This window comes from Marmota flaviventris, chromosome 5, assembly GCF_047511675.1.
Source record: "Marmota flaviventris isolate mMarFla1 chromosome 5, mMarFla1.hap1, whole genome shotgun sequence".
Lineage (NCBI taxonomy): Eukaryota > Metazoa > Chordata > Mammalia > Rodentia > Sciuridae > Marmota > Marmota flaviventris.
Window position 1 is genome coordinate 116,883,476 of NC_092502.1, and position 21,352 is coordinate 116,904,827.

The 21,352-nt window shown below is 34.4% G+C and overlaps 1 protein-coding gene across 5 annotated transcripts in view; it reads right to left on the reverse strand.

Moving 5' to 3' along the window:
- Nucleotides 1-21,352, reverse strand: part of Ipo11 (importin 11) — a 202,416-nt gene that overhangs the window by 16,187 nt on the left and 164,877 nt on the right. For all 5 annotated transcript variants that reach the window (XM_071612569.1, XM_071612568.1, XM_071612567.1 and 2 more), the window contains 2 exons: nucleotides 14,884-14,979; nucleotides 6,344-6,428 (listed from right to left, as the gene is read on the reverse strand). In XM_071612569.1, the coding sequence (XP_071468670.1) occupies nucleotides 6,344-6,428; nucleotides 14,884-14,979 (181 nt within the window). The remainder of the gene's footprint in view (nucleotides 1-6,343; nucleotides 6,429-14,883; nucleotides 14,980-21,352) is intronic.

The window sequence follows — 21,352 nt, forward strand, 5'->3', positions numbered from 1 at the left end:
TTAATGTCACTTGCAACCCTGCAGTTTTTAAGAGCTCAATTGCCTACTGCAACAGTGTTTTTCAAACATTTGGAGTAAATTTAACTCTGGTTTTGGGGGTTTTACTTGTAAGGAAAGCTATGTTCAGACTACAAGTTTGAAATATTTACTATTTTTATACAGTCAGTCTTAGATAACTTTATGCAAAGATGACTCTTTGCATGTTTCAATATCATCTGGAAATGAAGATAAGGATGTATTAACAGTAGTGTAACAATCAGGTAATAAAAATTAAAAAAAAAAAAGGTACATTCTGTGCAAAGCATAAATAAATCCTTGCATTTCAAGAACCTGGCCTGGTAATAAGCTAATAGTATTAAATATTTTAAAAACAATAATATATGCTCTATTGATCAAAATACACCAGAAGACAGGTTCTGTGGGCAGTAATATTCCTTAGAAGAAAAAAGGCTTTAATAAAGATCAAGGCTTTGCACATGGTAAGTGTTTGTATGTGGAATGACTACAAAGGAAAAATAATTCATTTTCAAGATGTTCCTTGACTGTGATTGTAGAGAGGTCATGAAAAGTAGTTACACAACCACGGCAGGAAGTACTGTTGGGTACTTGTCAAAGTAAACAAACTGCTTTTAAGGGAATGTTGAAATGTGAGGATTTATACACATTTTTAATAAATTGGACCTAAAGATAATCAGATTTGGTAGAAAAATCTGTAACAAGTGGCAACCAACATATACGTGATAACAAATAAGTAGCAACCAAAACATATAGATAAAAGTTAATGGTAAAACTCTTTTCTTTGCAAAATGAGACACAATAATTTGTATTCATTATTTTTTAAAAAATTTCTAAGAGGTGGAGAAAGGAAGATAGATTTTACTTGTTAATAATGTTATCACATCAACAAAAACACTCAAAATGAGAATTTGGGGTTGATTCAATTTTATTAACAAACCAGTTTCTGAATACAGCTCCCCCCGCCATCTATCTACAAATTTTATGAAGTTGCTATGTGCCAAAGGCTAAAGAAAAAATGAAAACATTTTAGCAATTTTGAAAGGGAAAAGAATCATATACCAAGTCACCAGGCAGCAAGCATGAGTACTTTTATATCATTAAAAAAAAAAAAAAAAACCAATAATGTAATTAAAATAAACCTGACAATTAGTTTAAAATACAGTGGTTTTCAGAAATTATCTTTGACACCGTCATGCATTATGTGAGCAGACTATAAATAATTCACATCAATGACTAAAGAAAAATCTATAAGACAGGGTGATGACTCCCTCCGTCATCAAAATAAAACTTAATGTTTATAGCAGCACAATTCACAGTAGCCAAACTATGGAAACAGCCTAGGTGTCCATCAACAGATGAATGGGTAAAGAAAATGTGGTATATTTACACAATGGAATTTTATTCAGCCATAAAGAAAAAATGAAATTATGGCATCTAAAGAAAAATGGATAGAACTAGAGGCCATTATGTGAAGTAAGTCAAATCAGAAGATTAAGTGTTGTATGTTTTCTCTTATATGCAGAAGCTAGAGAAGAAAAATGAAAAGATAGGGGTAGATCTCATGAAAATCAAAGGGAGATTAGTAGAGGAAAGGACCCAGAGGGTGGGAAGTGGGGAGGGAAGGGAGTGATACTGGCCCAATTATATTGTTATATTGTTTATTGTGTACATACATTAATACATTAATATGAAACAACAAATCTTATCAGTATATACAACTAACTATATAAAACACCAATAAAAAAGTAGGAAAAAACAAAAATTGAAAATTTTATAAATTGAGGAGAGATTAAATAATTTTTATCTACAATAGTAAAATTGTCTTCAAAAGAATTTAGTAATATAATAATAAGCAAAAGTTCTTCTTTCATTATGTGTTACAAAGTTGTCAACTTGATTGCATTGTTTCTAATAAGAAGTTTGCTATCATTCCCATCTGTTCCCCTTATCTGCAGTTTTACTTTTGTTTCAGTAATGGATCACAGTCCAAAAATATTAAAAGAAAAATTCCAGAAATAAACAATTCAAGAATTTTAAACTCCATGCCATTCTGAGTAGCATGATAAATCTCAAGCAGCCCTTCTCATTCCTGCCAGGGACATGAATCATTTCTGTGCAATGTTTTGACAACATATATGTAACCTCCCTGCTAAGTTATTTAGTAGACATCTGTGTTATTGGATTAAATGTGGTTGTTATCAGTATAGTAGGGACTTGTGTTCCAGAAACCTTTACACAGTAATCTAACACTACATTACAAGGCCCACATTATTTACATCACTTCAGATCACCATGTAAGGCCTATCTCATCTCATATCATCACAAAGAAGGGTGACAGCAGTATAGTAATATATTTACAGAGAAAGGGAGAGAGAAAACAGAGAACTTCACATAACTTTTATTACTGTAATAATTGGTCTACTTTATTACTAGTTATTTCTTCCTATGGCTAATTTATAAAGTAAACATAGTTTTAAAACATAGTATACGTTCAGTACTATTCATGATTTTAGACACAGGAGGTCTTGGGATATATTCCCTGCAGATATGAAGGAAATACTGTATAATGCACCTTTTCCATCCAACTGCTTTTATAATGTTCTCCTTAGCTCTTTTAGAGCCCATTCCAGGGGCTGAGGATGGGCTGGGTTGCTACTGCCTACAAAAGCAACAACATTTTTGGATCCGACATATTTAGGAACCACCTTAAGATGATGACTAAGTAAATCAAAATTTTCTATTATGTAACCTTTGAACTAAGCACTTACACTTTTCTTCTTAGTAAATAATCTCATTTGGGTTGAGGCTGTGGCTCAGTGGCAGAGTGCTTGCCTAGCATGTGCAAGGAACTGGGTTCAATCCTTAGCACCACATAAAAATGAAACAAATAAAATAAAGGCATGCTGTTCATCTATAACTACAAATCTTTTTAAGAAAATTTCATTTTAAAATAAAAACAAAACCTTTACTGTTGGACATATTTTTAAAAACAATAGTTAATTATCTAGAAGCAATTGCTTCCCCTTTTCCTTCAAAAAATGTCTAATGTTAAAGACATAAGAGTAAAAAATGATATAATTCCTTGAAAAGACACAATTTATACTTGTAACCTTGAAGAGATGAGTAAAATCAATTGTTTGTTTCAAGTTATTGGAACATTAGTGTTGTATTATAATTAGATATATTCAAGGTTAAGACACATGATTCTGTCTTAAACCATAAATAGCTGTGGTGGGAAGGGGTATATATTCCCCAAAGATAAACTTAAAATAACCCTTTTTAATGAACCATGGGCTACACCTTTGTATGGTCTTAACGTATGCCCTAACTGTTCTTGATTTTACTGAGATGCCTCCTTCCTCTAGCACTTTACTTAACGCCCTTTCGGTTTGGTTCTTACTAATTTTTAATTCCATATTTCCATGACAAAGATACCCCTCACTAAGATAATGCAAAACAAAACAGAGACAAAATGAAACAAAAATGGAACAAAAATTCATTATGACAGCCTTTCTATCCTCCTGAAATGTACATCCATCCTTTCTCCCTATCTGTTCCTCAGATGCAAATAGTTTTTCCTCAGATGTGAGTGGTTTTTCTTCCATCTCACCCATCTCCAGGGACAGCCAACTTAAAACAAAAGCAAAACAAAAGAAAGAAGAATCTTAAAATGGCTACCCATCCTCTCACCCTGCCCTCAGGGGCGAGCAGTTTACCTTATCACTTACCCTCAGGTTTCCCCCATACGGGCCACCAAATGCCGCAGTCTAGTTGGGCACAATTCACAAGCCACTTGTCAAGCAGAAACGAACTTTATTTTTAGAACACCCAGGCCACACCACATGAGCTCTTCAGGAATTCCCTCAGAGCCCAACTGCCACCACTGGCTTCCGGTGAGCCTCTCAACCACCACTCCTCCCACTTTTGAGGCCGGTTGGCTGGGTCGCATGGGCGGAGCCAAAAGAGTCCCCCAATGAGCAGCTCCGTGGTCTGAAAGGGCGGGGAAACAGCCCAATGAGCATCACCACAGAGGAGCCAATCAGCTGGCAGCTGGAAGTTTGCTGGGGCCGTGGTGAGCCAATCAGCTGGAAGTTTGTGGGGGCTGCTTTGGCTGTGGCTCTCAACACTGTGGCATTTTTAACATTTTTTTAAAACTAAGAAAATCTTAGTAGAGATGACAATATAAATCTACTTCAAATAGCTACTGAAATGAATAAACTTCAAATTAAATCAGCCACTTTAAAAGGTAATGGCTGAACCCACTTGAATCAAAGTGTGGAATATGATATGTCAAGAAATTTGTAATGTTTTGAACAACCCACAATAAAAAATTAAAAAAAAAAAAAAAAAGGTAATGGCTGTTCTATATAAATCAATTCTACATAAAATTAGAACAATATTGATAAAATAATCAGGCTTCAAGTAAAATTCAGGATCACAAAATGGAATCAAGAAACTCTAAGTGTTAGTTTCAAAACGATGTTCTTGCAGTACTCTTTGAGACAATATTTTGCTCACTTTGAAAATACAGTTGAATTGAGAATGAACTCTTATATGATGTTACTAATGAGGATTGCATACAGAATGAAGAACAGACTTGGGTAGATTAATTTGCTAAAGATCGATATACCAGATTAACAAAAATTAATAAATAAAGTTTAAACAAAAGCTGAATGATTGAGTGCTTATTATTCATTGACAAATTCAGAATATTGTGAAGAAAATTATAATATTTTTCCATAGTACCAGTGATATTAATGCTTAAAAAGATGGGGATGAGAGTGGGGAAAAGACAAATTATTAGAGTATGCCAAGAGCTATCACCATTCTAAGTGAAGAAAATACAGTTTCCATGAATTTGGATACTATACAACAGGTTCCTTTCAAGTGAAAAGACTTCTGCAAGTATATTCATGGGTACTCTGTACTGAGCAAGAAAAGAAATGGTATTAAGCACTTAGTTAAAAAAAAAGAATATAATATTTTTTTGGCAGCTCACAGGTTCTAAAATCTACTAATACATTTTTCCCCTCATTTCACAGATGAGACAAAACAGCTCGAGAATGTCAAGACAGCTTGTTCAAGGTCACAAGCAACAGAAAAAACACCACTAAAATTCTAGTCTTAATACCCATTAGATGTTGTCCTTCTCTCTATACTAGTTGCTAGATCTGACATAAAAGTAGAGTAAAATGAATTAAATGTAGTTTAAAGAAAGGCAGTCAGTGCAGTATTAGCCATAGGCTGGGGATGAAGCCTTTGAGATTTGACAGGAATAACTCAATGAATATACTGAATAGACAAAAATAACCATGAAAGCAAACATTAAGGACTAGATGCCCAGTTTCTCCCCAAATAATTTTATATGTTCATTTATGTGTATATCTATGAGGAAGATACTATTGCTGTTTTTGCTTTGCAAACGAGGAAAAAAGGCAATATAAAGTGGTGAAGCCAGGAAACAATTCCAAAAGTAGAACTTATTATGTGTCTCAGTCAAAAATGTATTTAAAATTTAGAGATTGATTTTTAAAGGCAAGATATTTTAGATGTTTCCTACTATTTTGTCCTTGTTTTTTCCTTATCAGATTCCTCTTGTGAGTTGCTTAGCATCTCGATGTTGCTGAGCTGGCTTGGAATTCCTCCTGTCTCAGCCTCCTGAAGCTGCTGGGATTACAGGTGTGTGCCACCAAGCCCAGCATTAAGGGCATTTTTATACTGACCTGTGATGCGGATCAGAAAAAGTTCATTGTGGGAATTCATAATAGGGAATGAAAGTGATTTCATTGTTTCTGTCCCCAAACAGAAAGGTTTGAGAGTCACAAGTATTTTATAAGTAAAAGATTAAAACCCCTGGGGGGATGGATAGGGAAGAATGAAAAAACTTTGGATTGTGCAGAGGAAAGAGGGGAGAAGAGGGTGTGTGGGAATGTAGGGTGGAATGAGATGGACACTGTTACATGTATGATTATACTACTGGTGTGACTCTGTACCATGTTCAACCACAGAAAGGAGAAGTTATGCTCCATTTGTGTACATGTGTCAAAATGCATTCTACTGTATGTATAATTAGAACAAATTAAAAACCTCTGCTTTGCTAAGACAAAAATTATTTCAGATCAACTTCCTGTAGTAGGAATAAAACTTACCTGTTTTAGGGTACACTCCAAGTTTCACAACTCACATACCTAATAGTTCTGAACAAGGGATAGGTGGAGAGATACATGGATGGATGGACAAATAAACCAAGAGATATTTTCAAACCTAGAGAAAATAATGAAGATGTGGTTTTCCTTAATTTTCAGAAGCTCCTCTTTTAACTTACCATCTTCTTCCTCTTGTCTTGTTCTGTGGGTGGTTCTTCATCTTCTGTCACTTTTGGTTCCTCAAGATGAGACATCAACATACAGCTACAATTAAAAAAAAAGTGTGGGGGACATGTTCTAAATAAATAAAAGTATTTCAAATACACTAAGAATAATCCCTGAAAAAAATCACCAAAAGCATGAAGAGTTCTACATACTAAAATGTGAGAAACAGACTTAGGTAAATAAGATTTATATTTCAATAAGGTTTTTTTTTTAATTATAAAAGGTATCATACTTTAAAAAAGGGCTAGTTACATCAAAAAATTCTAGAGAACAGAGAGCCTACATTTTGGGAGCAAATTTTTGCCAAATGCATGTCAGATAGAACATTAATCTCCAGGATACATAAAGAACTCAAAAAACTTAACACCAAAAAAATAAACAACCCAATTAATAAATGCAATGAACCAAAATGGTGTCATATATACCTAATTAAAATAAATAAAATTCTAGAGCATTTTACTTGAGCTTTTGAAACAGTAAATTATAAGAAGGAGCTGAGCAGACACTTCTCAGAAGATATACATCTGATCAACAATTATTTAAAAAAATGTTCAACATTTCTAGTAATTAGAGAAATGCAAATCAAAACTACTCTAAGATTTCATCTCACTCCAGTCAGAATGGCAGCTATCAAGAATAAAGACAATAATAAATGTTGTCAAGGATGTAGGGAAAAAAGCATACTCATATATTGCTGGTGGGACTGCAAATTGGTGCAACCAATCTGAAAAGCAGTATGAAGATTCCTTAGAAAACTTAGAAAGGAACCAACCATTTGACCCAGCTATTCCACTCCTTGGTTTATACCCAAAGGACTTAAAAGTCAGCATATATAGTAAGGCAGCCACATCAATGTTCATAGCAGTTCAACTCACAATAGCTAAACTGTAGAAGCAACCTAGATGCCCTTCAATAGATGAATGGATAAAGAAACTGTGGTATATATACACAATGGAATATTACTCAGCATTAAAAGATAATAAGATTATGGCATTTGCAGGTAAATGAATGGAGCTGGGGAATATTATGCTAAGCGAAGTAAGCCAACCCAAAATATCAATAGCCAAATGTTCTCTCTGATAAGTGGACGCTGACTATTATTTTTTTAAGGGAGGAGCATGAGAAAATGGAGGAACTTTGGGCAAAAGGGAGGGAGGGATGGGGAGGGTACATTGAGGCAGAATAGATAGTGGAATGAGATGGCAACATCGTGTACAACCAGCGAAATGAAAAATTGTGCTGCAATTGTGTGCAATGAATCAAAATGCATTCTGCTGTCATATATACCTAATTAAAATAAATACAATTCATTTTAAATTCATTTAAAAGAGCATTTTACTTGAGCTTTTGAAATAGTAAATAATAAGAAATTTATTTATAGGCAACTTTTGAACTACATGACAAAACAAACTAAATACCTTATATCTTTCTTAAAAATTGACACATAAAATATTTCTTTCACCCAGTCTTGATGTCTGCAAATATTACATGTAATAATTTAAACAGTGATGTCATTACAACACCATTAATTATGCAGCAATCTATTTTGTGCCTCAAATGATATTTCTGTGCTCTGAGGAACTTGTCCCTGACAGTACTGGTTCCTTTAGGACAGTTATAAATCATTCTATTTTGATTATCTGCATCACTGCTCCCCATCATTACCAGAGATAATAGAAAGAGTCTCCTATTCAGTCAACACTGGTTCTAAGGAGACAAGAAATGAATATTGTCTAGTGAATCACCCTGATGGAATAGACCCTACACTTTCATAATTTAGAACAGGAGAATTCAGTAATTTATCCGAGTCAGTGGTTCCTAACCAATAAACTATGGCAAAGACAGTCTGGTTTCTCTTATATTTTGCAGCAAGTACAGGTGAAAGACAATTTGTGACTTGGCTGAACTTTTCCTTGGTGAACATGGGACCCTCATTCTTGTTCCTCACCATTAAAATTGTTTTTGGAACAACTGCTTCTGACCCAGTCACAATGGTGTGATCAAATAGTAAGAACCTTAGTCCTGAAAACCAGAGAGTTCAATTCCTAACTCATTAAATGGCCATGATCTCTCAGAGCTATAATGCTTCTGTCTACTGCAATTAAAATACAGCAATGCACAAATGGCTGTCTAACAAACTCTGGCACCAAGAAAATACATGATTATATCAACCCAAAAGCTATTTAATAAGTAAATGTCTTGGAAGTCTAGATCCCAGTTTGTATTTTAGAACTGAATAATATATTATCTATTTTATACCAGCTGCACTTGAATTCTAATTGCAATAGATGTGGGTCTTCATAGAAGCACACTTGATTTTGCATCAAATTAACTTACTTGTATAGCCAAAATTCTCTGTTCTGGTTTCCCTATGTTCAAAGATAGTAATATAAGTATTTTAATACATAAAAAATTTTCCTCCTTTTTTTTTTAAATGACCAAACATTATCCAAATAGAAGAATATTTATGCTTTGCATTTCTGCAAATTATATTCATTTGGGTCTCAGGAAGGTGGAAAATGAAAATATTAAAAAATTTTTTCTTTGATTAAAGAGCCCAAGGCTGATATTCTCTTATAGGATAATCTCCCATTAAGCATCAAATGTCACTTTGCTAACAAAAGTAGCTAAACAATCATTTTTTACTTAAAAGGCATATGAGAATTAACAGATTTCTAGTAGGTTAAAATGTGTGGGTTGTGAATGTCATAATTATAGTACTGATAAAACAGTAAACAAGTTTAAAACAGGACTAACATTTATAGCCACACCCCCATTCTATATTCAGAACAGAAATCACTGGAAACCTCCAGGCACTCTAGATGCTAAATCAAAATCTTTCTCAACAAGAAACTCTTAACCAGCAAACACACCAACAAGTGACGGCATAAAATAAGAAACCCTTTAAATTATTTCTGATTAATTTACAAGGTACTTATAGTAACAACTTCATTTAATCTACACAAACTCTGCCTGAGAATTTGTATTTCTCACAGTTTCCTCTGTGATTTTCTTTCATGATATCCTCCATGCTGATGCTAACATTGTTGCTGAGGTGAGGGGATACACACACTTTGTTAACCATGGTCCTGTATTAGGAGAGATCACCGTATGCTTCCTACTTACATTTCTATCTTTTTAGCCCTGATGAAACTGATTTCAACAATAATTATTTTTAATGTTATGTAACTAGCTTTCAGGTAGCTAATGTAAAATACCTACTTTCCAGTATGGCCTAATACACACAAAACTAAACTGATAATATTATTCAGTTGGTCTATGTAGTCTACTTTAGTTGCTTCCATAATCATCTTTCTTAGTAACAGAATCCTAAATCTGTCCAATTATCCTCACCTTCCATGCCACCATAATCTTTGAAAGAGGCTGAGCCCAGTCTCAGGGCCAGCAGCTCAATAAGCAAGGATGTTGAGCCCATCCTCATGGTCAACGACTGCTTGCAGCAGTGGCACATTTAACAAATTCTAGTCAACTGGACATGAGGGAAAATCTGATGAAATGATTTCTAGAAAAGGTTTACCATGATCTTACAAATGACATAAAGAAAAAGATCACTTGTCTGTTCCTGGTCACGTGCCTGGGCCTACTTTGTGTGGATGTACGAGGTCCATGCAGATGAGAGTAATGTGCTCACCAGATGAAATAGAAAGAAATCGGGTCTTTAATATGGTTAGTAAGGCTAAAATTAGTGACTCCGCCACTTATCTACAGTAGTTTTTTTTTTTGTCACAGATAACCAATTCTTTATTGTTAAAGTTGAAAGTCCTTTTTTAGTCCCTTATATAAACACCTTATGAAAAATTCATTTCTGAGTCCTAGCCAAGAAACAGTCTCCCTCTCCTGATAAACCTATTTTCTTCTTGAAAATAAGAACCATCCATGTAATTAAAAAAAAAAAAAAAAATTTTTTTTTCCTTTTAACTGTAGTTGGATAGCTCACAACTGTTTTCTATCCAGATGTCACAGGTTTCCAGAGTCAAGGTTTGTTTTTCAAATCCCTTCAATCTTGTGCTAACAGCTTTCTGTTACAAAGAATATGTGCTTTTCATATGCACTGTCTCAAATTCCTCTTGTGTCAGAATATAAGCAGGTAACTAAATGCGGCCATTAGCAGTGTAGAAAAAGTGTCTTGAAGAACAGAGAAAGAAGCAATGAATTCTCTGAGTCTAGAAAGGTTATTTACCAATTAGAGCAAAGCATAGGGCATGACACACCAAGAGAAGAAATGACTAGTCAAGGCACGAGTATAAAAATGTATGGCAGGGATGGGGTTGTAGCTCAGGGGTAGAGTGCTTGCCCAACATATGTGAGGCACTAGGTTTGATTCTCAGCACCACATATAAATAAATGACCATCAACAACTAAAAAAATAAAAATAAGACTATATATATATATATATATATGTATATATATATATATATATATTTTAAAAGTGTATGACATTTTAGGGGAATGATGAGCCATCCAGGGAAGCAAGAGAGAAAGCTAGGGTTGTAGATGGAAGGTCACCATAGAATAGGGTCCCATCATCTTCCTTCTGTAAATAAGTCAGTTTTTTATTTTAGGAAAGTAGGAGAGCATGGATGAGAAGGGGAAAATGGAAAAGAGACCCCCAATGAAGTCACTAGGACCTATAGGAGTTACAATAACATATAGGTGATATCCTCAGAATCAAGAAATGAGAGGGGCTGGGATTGTGGCTCAGTGGTAGAGCGCTCGTCTAGCACGGGTGGGACCCGGGTTCGATCCTCAGCACCACATAAAAATAAAGGCATTGTGTTGTGTCCATCTATACCTAAAAAATTAGGTTCCTTCTAGTATTCCCATACATTCTAAAGAACATCTGTTGTGTCAACATAGTAAACAAAGGAGAAAAAAATCAATTTACTTCTGTTTCAAATAAGACTACTTCTTTTATAGCTGGTATGTTCTACACTCTATAGCCTTAAAAACCATGATTTATGAGTCCTTTTCTAATAAATTTTATTGCCTTTAGGCTTCCTAAAATGCCAACTAAATTCTTCCTTTTTACTTCCCCAAATGTTGGCAAAGGATTAGCGATTTCATTTCCCAATGTTCCTGACACAAAATAGCATATAAGAAAATGAAAACATGCTAACTAGATGGCCAATCTCTAGCCTAATACATTTTCCTAGTTTAATGTAACAAACTCTACTAACTTGAAATAAAATAACAAATTAACAAACCCAGATTCATAAACTTTCAAAATGAAACTCCTCTTTCTTCCACAAGGATTCATTTTCAATACTAGTCTCAAGAAATACTAGTATCAAAATTAATTACAGCCCATTGGTGACTCCATTTCTTGGAATATAAACTTTTATTTTTAGTAAAAAAAAATAAAAACACTTCCATCCCCCCCCACACAAAATATTAAATTTTAAAATTCTTATATGATTGCATTATGAGGATATTTATGGTGCAAATAAGCATAGGCTGTTCAATAAAGCACAATTATTTTTTAAAAATTATATATGTATGTCACCTGAACTTATATACCTTTCAATGCTCTCTAGCCACACCTATTTATCACCAATCTCTGCCAATCTTTTTCATAAAATCAATCTCAAATTCATCTCAGCATTGTTCATCAAGTCCAGATTACTATAATAGCTAAATGTTTTCCTCACCTCCAATGCAGTAGATTCTCAATTTTACCAGTCTGTCTCCCTTCTACAGGCTGTGAGCACTATCAGGACAGTTTCAGTGGCTTCCTTTCACAGCACAGTGGTGGGCATACACACATCTGAATAAAGAGATCTGTCAACAAGGCTTCCTTAGTGTGAAGGGTTTAATTTTATCTGTCAGTTTGTCTGTGCTACCAGTGCCCAAATACTTGGCTAAATATTATTCTAGATGCGTCACTGAGGCTGTTTCTAGATGAAATTAGCATTTGAATCAGCAGAGATAATTACAGCTGCTTGCCCACCCTGGGGCCTCACTCAGTCAATCTCCTGAAGGCCTGAAGAGAACAAAACTGCTGAATAAAAAGAATTCACTATTGCCTGCTTCAAGCTTGGATGTGAAGCTTTTCCCGACTTCAGGCCTGGGCTACAATTTAAACTGTAGACCTTGTCTCAGCCTCCATAATCATGGGAACCAATTTCTTGTAATAAATCTCTGTATTATATACTCTTATTGTTTCGGTTTCTCTGGAGAAGCCTAATACATTACTTATGTAGGTAAAGAAAGGGTTTTCTCCTTTGTTCTAATTCATTCTCAAGACAACAATAAAAAATTCTACAGAACCAGATAGATTAATTTTCTTTAACTGTTTAAACAGAAAGGGAAGCTGGACGCCAAGTTAGCTATGTAAGTAAATATTTTATGTTTCTTATGTGAACTTTTCTAAAGTCTCAATTATTCCCCGTGGTCTTCTGAACTGAAACTTATAGAACTCTATATAATTCATAGAATTAGAGGGGGATGATGTGTCAAAGATCTAGTTACTCTTAGAAACAGGCTCAGAAAAGCTAGGTAATTTGTTTCTCTTCCACATTTCCATCTGCTAAATCTCACCACAGGATAAAAGCAACTGCCAACAAGTCTGGGAGTCTAAGAAAAGGAAAAGTGGAAAGTCAATGTTCTAACTATCTATGAACACTAACCCTGCATCTAGGCCTTTCCAGTTTGTAATGGTTTCCTACTCAAGTTTGTTTTCTTCCAACATTTCCTCTTTCAAACCAAAACTTTTTCCTTCATACTGAACTTATTGAGTAAGATTTTTTAAAAAAATATTTATATATTTTTAGTTGTAGTTGGACACAATACCTTTATTTTATTTATTTTTATGTGGTGCTGTGGATTGAACCCAGGACCTTGCATGTTGTAGGCAAGGTCCTGGGTTCTATTGCTGAGTCACAACCCCAGCCCAACTAAGACTTTTCTTGACTCTTCCACACATCTATTGATCACTAATTTTTCTGGGCTGTGATCCTGATTTTTAATATAATGACACTGCAGTAGATAATTTCTAAACTTCTAACAATTTCCAGATTCTCATCTTTTACAGTTAAAACACATTTTGTTCTACTTCCTATATCCTAGTTCTCATCCTTCCTTGAAGATTATATCACAGTACCCTTTCTTTCTCTGAGTTTCTATTAAAGCATGACCTAGAGTTCTACTATGCAGTGTACACAAAAGGTACATAACTGCCTTTACTCTCTATATTTTCATGTGCTGTGAGCCATGCCCTTCTCCCAACTACATTATATAGTTCAAAGAGAAGGACAGGAACATCTGAACATACCCTAAATATTCACAAACAGTTGCAAAATTTTTCACATAATGTATTTAAAATAATAAAACACTTTTCCCAGTCATGTGCCACAAACTCTAATTAACTTTTTTTAAAAATTGCCTATATCCATGAATGGTTTAATATTTTTGGTTTGTAATCACAAAAACGTTTGATGCTCCCACTCCATATAAGCTGTTTCCTTAAAAACTAAGTGACAAATCAGGTATATTTTTATTTATGTTTAATGAGATTTAACAACATATATTTGCTTTCCATATTTTTCAAAAAAATATGATTCAAATGGCAATGGCCATAGTTCAAATGGCAATCCCATTTGCTATAAAGGCTTTGTAAGAAGAAAACAGACTTATCAATGTTTTTAATGAGGAGTAAAACAGTCTAGAATCTCATGAAGCCCTTCTTATCATGATATAAACATGCCCTTTATTAACAGTAATAAGAGGGAAGTTACAACAATCCTACAAACTGCAAAAAGATACATTGATATTTTTTTTTATACCTTCATTTTATTTATCTATTTTTATGTGGTGCTGAGGATTGAACCCAGTGCCTGGCAGGGGCTAGGCGAGCACTCTACCTCTGAGCCACAACCCCAGCCCTACATTGATTTTTAATAAAAGAAAAATTCAAATTAATAATTGTATAAAAATGAGACTATCAGATTCCTGATAACATGATTTTAACTATTCTTCCAAAGAATATAATTTTAACTATTATTTTTTGGTACTAATTAATCATTACATGACACCCTTACTCAACACTATGAAAGGCACTAGAGATGTTTTAACCAGACAAATACAGAGCAACACATCTCATTTCACCCTAAAACTGGCCTGGATAGGGAAATTTTGTAAACTGAAAATAAAAACATGCAGAAAATATCATTTAGAAAGAAATTTATATGCTAATATGCATTTGCGATTTTTAAAAATATTAATATTAAATCAGAAAACAATGATTGCATCAAAGAATCTAGAATACAACAAAGTTGATTCCAAGATCAAACATACATAATATATAAATATTTACAAAAAATATATAAACAAAATGGTGAATAAAAAATTTTCTGTATAAAAGACAGAATTATAAGATTTCTATACTGTACTTATATGATAATAATGAAAAAAAAACCATGCAGCATATACTTGATTATTCCAATACAAATGTGATTAAATTGAAGAATCCACCTACTCTTTATAAGTTCCTGTTTCAGGATCTTCTGTCATGACATCATGTAGACCCTCCACTGAGATATTGATAATCCCACAGAATTTATCTTGGATAACACTAGAATAAAAGAACAACAAAAATATCAACCAAAACAACAACAACAAAAAAAACAGGTTAGCTGGAATACTTTAACAGGCTATTTTGTTTTTAAAATCTAAATATTGTCTTGAACATTAAGAGAAACTTTAGTTCTGAAATACAAAAGAAACTTTCAAAATATATTTCTTAAAGCAAAAATTTTATATTGAAAAATGCTTTGCACATAACATTATAAATTTCTTTCAAATATTATTAGTGTGTATAAATGCAGAGGAATAGATTATATAGGTAATAGAGAGTTTAAGACTTTAACATAATATTTTGTATTATTTTATAACTACAGATAAAGATACAAAAGTGGTGGCAAAAATCTGTTATTTTTGGCTGCACCCATCTGTAACTCTAATGACTTTGGAGGCTGAGGCAGGAAGACAAATTCAAGGCCAGCCATAGCAGCTTAGGGAGACCTTGTTTCAAAATAAAAAGGTCTTGGGAATATAGTTTTGTGGTTCACTACAAAACCTGGGTTCACTTCCTAGCATCAAACCCCAAATCTTGGCTCTTCTGAAGATACAAAGATATGAACAAGGAAAAAACTTATAGTCTGTAAAGAAAATATTTGTAAAATGCATGTCTCCTAAAGGACTTGGATCTGGAAGAAAACTCAATAAGATAAAAAATAAATTCATTTTGAAATAGTTAAAATCTGAAGAGACTCTTCATTGAAGAAGATACTCAGGTGGCATGTGAGAACCTGAAAGGATATTCAACATGATTAGGTGTTAGAGAAATGCAAATTAAAATCATGAGACTAATAAATACCTTAAAAAAATAAAAATCATGAGACTTTAATGAATAGTAAAATTATGAAGACTGACAGTACCAAGTGTTGGAAAGAATGAAAAAAGAAATTGTAACACATTGCTATTAATAACTTAAATAGAATATTTATTTCAGAAAACATGTCATTTTTTACAAAGTTAAATATATACCACACAAGGAAGAAATCCCACTCCTAGGTATTTACCTAAGCCAATACAAGTATTCTAAGGCCTGAATATGAATATTTATGGCAGCATTATTCATAACAGCCCCAAACTGCAAATGATTCCAATGTCTAAAGAATGCCTCAACAAATTGTGGAACACTTTTTAAAAAAAAAAAAATACTGGGGATTGAACTCAGGGACACTCAACCACATCCCTAGCCCTATTTATATTTTATTTAGAGACAGGGTCTCACTTAATTGCTTAGCCCCTCACTGTTGCTGAGGCTGGCTTTGAACCGTGATCCTCCTGTCTCAGCCTCCCGAGTCGCCGAGATTACAGGCATGCAACACTAGGCCCAGCTTGCATGTGTCTTTTTGGAAAGGCAAAATTATTTGATCAGTGGTTTCCTGGCAAAGGAACAGAAAGGAACATTTGGGATGACAAAAATATTCTACATCATAGTAGTGGTTACACAACTATACATTTACCAAAATGGTACACTTAAAAAGGGTTTTGGTATATGTAAACTGTAACTTAATATACCTGACTTGTCAAACAGCAAAAACATATAACCACCCATAGGTATACTACATTATACTATTCAAATTTAGAACGAACTGAATAATAAATTATAACTCTTGCCTCCAGGGAATTTATAGCTTCATTCCTGCAAGGGACATAACCATGTTTTTCACACTACATTAACATGTTTAATTTTTTTTTTAACCCATTCAGTGAAGTTCTTCCCAAGGTCAGTGTAGTCTGGCTCGGTTATTTCCCCCTTTGTAAATCAAAACCCCCGAATCCATACATTTAAATGTGATGACATTTTGCAGAACTAAATCATCAGATGGGTTAAATAATAACTAGTAAATATCATTCTGATCTATGTATAACACTGATACCAAAAGTTTGTTCCTTGTCTCTGTTGCTGATCTAATAATGAGGACAAGGTTTTAAGAAAAAGGAAAAGGTTTTGTTGATTTGCTTGCAAGGAAAAACATGGGGACTCCTGTCCCAGAGTCTGTGATTCTCCCTGCCAGAGGAAACAGGCTTTTAAAGAGGAATGTAAGAACTGGATCCAAATATTATCAGTAGATATAATTAATTAGTACCTAGCGGGTGTCCTTGAGAAAGCTGTTGTTCAAGTTCCCAGGTTTGAAGTTTCTTTATACTTGTAGGCAGTAAAGGACACAGTAATTTAGTCTGGAACAGGGAAAAATGTTAGTTTTGTTTCCCCTACTGTTAGGGAGGTGGGGAGAGGGAGAAGAAGATGTAAAGGCAGGCGGGGGTGAGGGGTGCTGGTCGTCAGTTTTAAAATACACCACCTGCAGTTGAGCAGCATGACTTACACTGAAGGCATAAAGTGGACCCCCATTACACCACCTTACTTCAGAAGGTTAATTTTATGTTATTGTATTTCCTGAATGGAAGAACTAAAACTCTAAAGATAGAAATACATATACAGCCGATCTTATTTGGTTCAGTGAGAAATATGCTAGAAAAAAAGAAAGCCAAGTTAGTTCAGCTACTATATAATTCATTTCTTCAGGTCTCAGTCTCCTCCCTCTGTAAATGAAGGCTGGACTAAGAGATGGCAAATATGGAGATAGAAGAGATCCATTGCTGAAAACCATAATTAAACAAACCTCCATGCTAAGGCAGGCTGGATCTGAGATTTTCTTGTCCTATCAGCATTCTGACAGCTATCAGCATTGATTTCAATTTAAAAAGACAAAAGTCCTCCATATTATCATTTCCAGGGCCCTTGATCTGCCTTTTATTTCAATATTATGTAGAGACAATCCCCTCACCTACAAGCCTCAACTCCACACCTATGAAAACCAGAAATTTCACAAGTAATCAATGTCATTGCTGAGTACTGTTTTATTTTTTCCCTCAAAATGCTGATTATGAATTTTCTTAACAGATATCTAGTAACCAAAGTGTGAATGTGTTCTACTATGTGATGTGAAAATTAATTATGAAGTAGCTCCATTAGGAAAAACTTCTCTCACCCTGGAGTATCTATTAAGTACCACAAAGGATATGAGACTCAAATTCCAAGGTTGGAAAAAGAGAAAATGACTATGGCCCAGAGTAGAAAAGAACTGAAGGCTGGCTTTGAATGGGAGGTGCTGACTCTAGAAAGCAAGAAAAACTGAAAAAGAGGAATGGGAGGAAAATATCTATGCCATATTCTGCAATCAGTATAAAAAGAGAATTTAAGAATAATTATCTTCAAATCACCCAAATTTAAAAAGCGCTCATCAAAAAAGATGCACCTTAATTACTCCTCATCAAGCAGCAGATTGGAAAAAAGTATGCCCAAATTATAGAAAAACAAAAAACCAAAGGCACTTCTACTTTCCTGGTATATAAAATAGGTATTTAAATAAAATAAGCATCAAGAAGTTATAAATTCATTTACTCCTATTGCATGTATTACAAAAACATTCCCCCTAAATTTGTAAGTGTAGCATTTTATAATAAAGCCTTAAAAAAGACTTATATGCTATATAGCAGTCTTATTATACATAACCTTCAGTTGTAGCACTAAGCCTCTGCTTCATGTTTAATTCACATAACACTCTCAACCCTTGTATTTTATAAATTAAGAATCAGTCTTGTTTTTTTTCTTTTTTATAACACACAATCTTAATTCAAGGAATTAAGTGCTTTAAATGTGATTAGACATTTAAAGTGGAAACAACCAACAGAGAGTCATAAACCCTAGATGAAATGAAAAAAGGTTTAGAGGAAGATAGGGAAAAAGAAGCGGCTTTGTATTTATATAACCTTATATACATTACCTCCTTAAATTTAAGGCGCTGTTTTCTGTATTTATTGATGAAAACTGCCCAGTTTATTATTATGTGTATTAAATGTTAGAGTCATAAAGCAGGACTTTATTAGAATTCTCAGTGTGTCATCTTGTATTAGTCCTCTCATACCTGTTCAAATCTGATGGTAGGCACAATATGAAAGAACTAAGGGCAGCCAAAGACAATCATGTAATCTAAGATCTCACTTAGTTCTTAACCCCTCAAACTACTGCTTAGTGTGAAGTGATAATTCATATTAAACACAGATACACGCAGGTAGGGATGTAGTTCAGTGGTAGAGGCTTGCTGAGCATCCAGGAGGCCCTGGGTTCAGTTCCCAGCAACATCTTCTAGCTCAAAGAAAAAAAAAAAGTAATTTGGAGAAAAGATTAGCTAAGCTGTGTGCTAGTAATATATACAACAACCCAACAGAAAAACCAACATTCAGGAACTTCAGGGAAGAAACAGAAACAAAACAAAAATCAACTGAACTGATTGTTCTAGGAAAAACAACATTTTGATATAGTCCTATTAGCAGACCTCAGATTGGCTCTGTATAATAACAAAAAAGGAGCAATAATAAATAGGAGGTAGACTTATAATAGTCAATTCACAAAGGAAATGATCAGAATAAATGGTTCTATGTATTATCCAGGCTAATGCTTTCTGGTGAGTAGGTCATTATGGTTAAGCTAATTCATTAGTCAACATTATGTAAGCCCAGAAAACATGTCAGACACCATGATAGGCCTGGGGCATAAAAAATGACTACACCAGGGAACTCATAAACTAAAAGTAACTTAAAATGTAATGCAAGTGTGCTGTACCTTTAAATGTTATCTGTACTTTGATTTAAAGGAAAAGGCTATGTAAAGTTGTGCTGTAAGATCAGGAGCCCCTTATGGACTACAAATCTGCCGGAAAGATGAAGAGAGAGAACAAAAAATGAACATCTAATTTTGCTCAAAGTCTTAATATCCTAAGTAACCACCTTTCTCAACTGCAAGGGTATTTCTGATTTGTTAACTGGCATTCAACTAATTTTGAAGTCAGAGCATTCTGTCTCCTGCACGTTGCTAGAGAAGTAGTGACAAACATTATTTCCTGTTACCACCATTGGCCCCTTGAGAGACTTGACTCATTCTATTACCTAAGACTTTGAAACTTTCAAGTTAACTCATCTTTCATGGACTGCATTAGGACTGATGCTCCCTTAAATCAAGGAATACCAATTTTTAAATAAAGTTCTTATTTTACAATGTTAAATGGGATCCTACTTGTTTTTTTTTTATCCTGAGTGCTTCAAGGAAACAAATGGGTATACTTGCTAGTCCGGTCCCTTAAATATTATTTCTCTCTCTTTAAAAACTTTCAAGGACTATCAAGAGCCTTAGCAGGCTCTAGTAAACCCATCTTTCCAGAGCTGTAGTACATTGATCTGCCTTTTGCTGGTTTCAGGTAGTTAGGTCTCCATCTGCTGAATGGCAGGGTTCCTAATTTCAGCATATCAAACTACTCCTTTCTCCCTCCTCCATGATGTTCTTCCTCCTCTTGCTTTCACCTTCATCCACAAGCCCTTCATGAAACCTTCACTGACCACCCTCTGCCGGGGTCCAGCCCTGGTGGGGGGAGAGGGTCCAGGGGTCCTGAAGGAGGAGTGGCGTTGGCAAAAGAAGAAGAGTTGGGACGACAAGTTGCAAGTTACCAGCAGCCTCCAGAAGAAAATCTGCTGCCCCTAGAAGGACCTTTATTTTCATACCTTTTTACAGGTGTTTTTTTGGGCAGCTAATGGATAGCTTTAAAGCCTGAAACTTCTTTGATTTATATGATTTCAAGAGTTACAATCTTTTCTGACATATATTGATTGATTACCTAAGATATGGGTACATTGTACAAAATGTTTTTTATAACCTTAGCCAATCATGATTAAGCTTTTACATTTTCACCTCAATCACTAGGTGCTAGGCGACGCAACTAGACTACATGTCTCTGGACCTATTATTCACTTCTAACTTTAAAGCATACCTATAATTATTTCATTAACTTTAAAGCAAACTTATGATTACTGGTAAGCTTTCTTACTTCTAAACTAAAATCCCAGGAAAACACACTCAAAATAGTGAAAGTCTATTACTTAAAAGCCTACTACTCTGAAGTGCCTCTAAAATATATCTATATTAATTTTACATTACTCTATTTTTAATTTCCAAGGTAATTTCCTTTTTTCATATAACCTATCTGCTTTCTTACAGAGATTCCTTGATCCGAAGTCAAAGCACACCAATTCTTATGTCTTTGTAATCTTTAACTATAAAGGGCAGGCTTTACACCTCAACCCATTTGTCATTTATATTAACTATGTGTTTTCCATTTTCATCATAAATTTCTGTGTAAGGCAAAGGAGGATGTGTTGGTAGAGGGGGGGGGGAATGTATTTTTATTAGCCTCTTGTCCTCGAGGGGGATACCATAAGCTACATACAGTGGTCCTTGCACTGTTGGCACAGCAATTGTGTTTCTGTAGCTAGGCTGTTGTACAGGTTGTGGCTGCAGGATGGGGCTGGGGGGTGGGGATTAG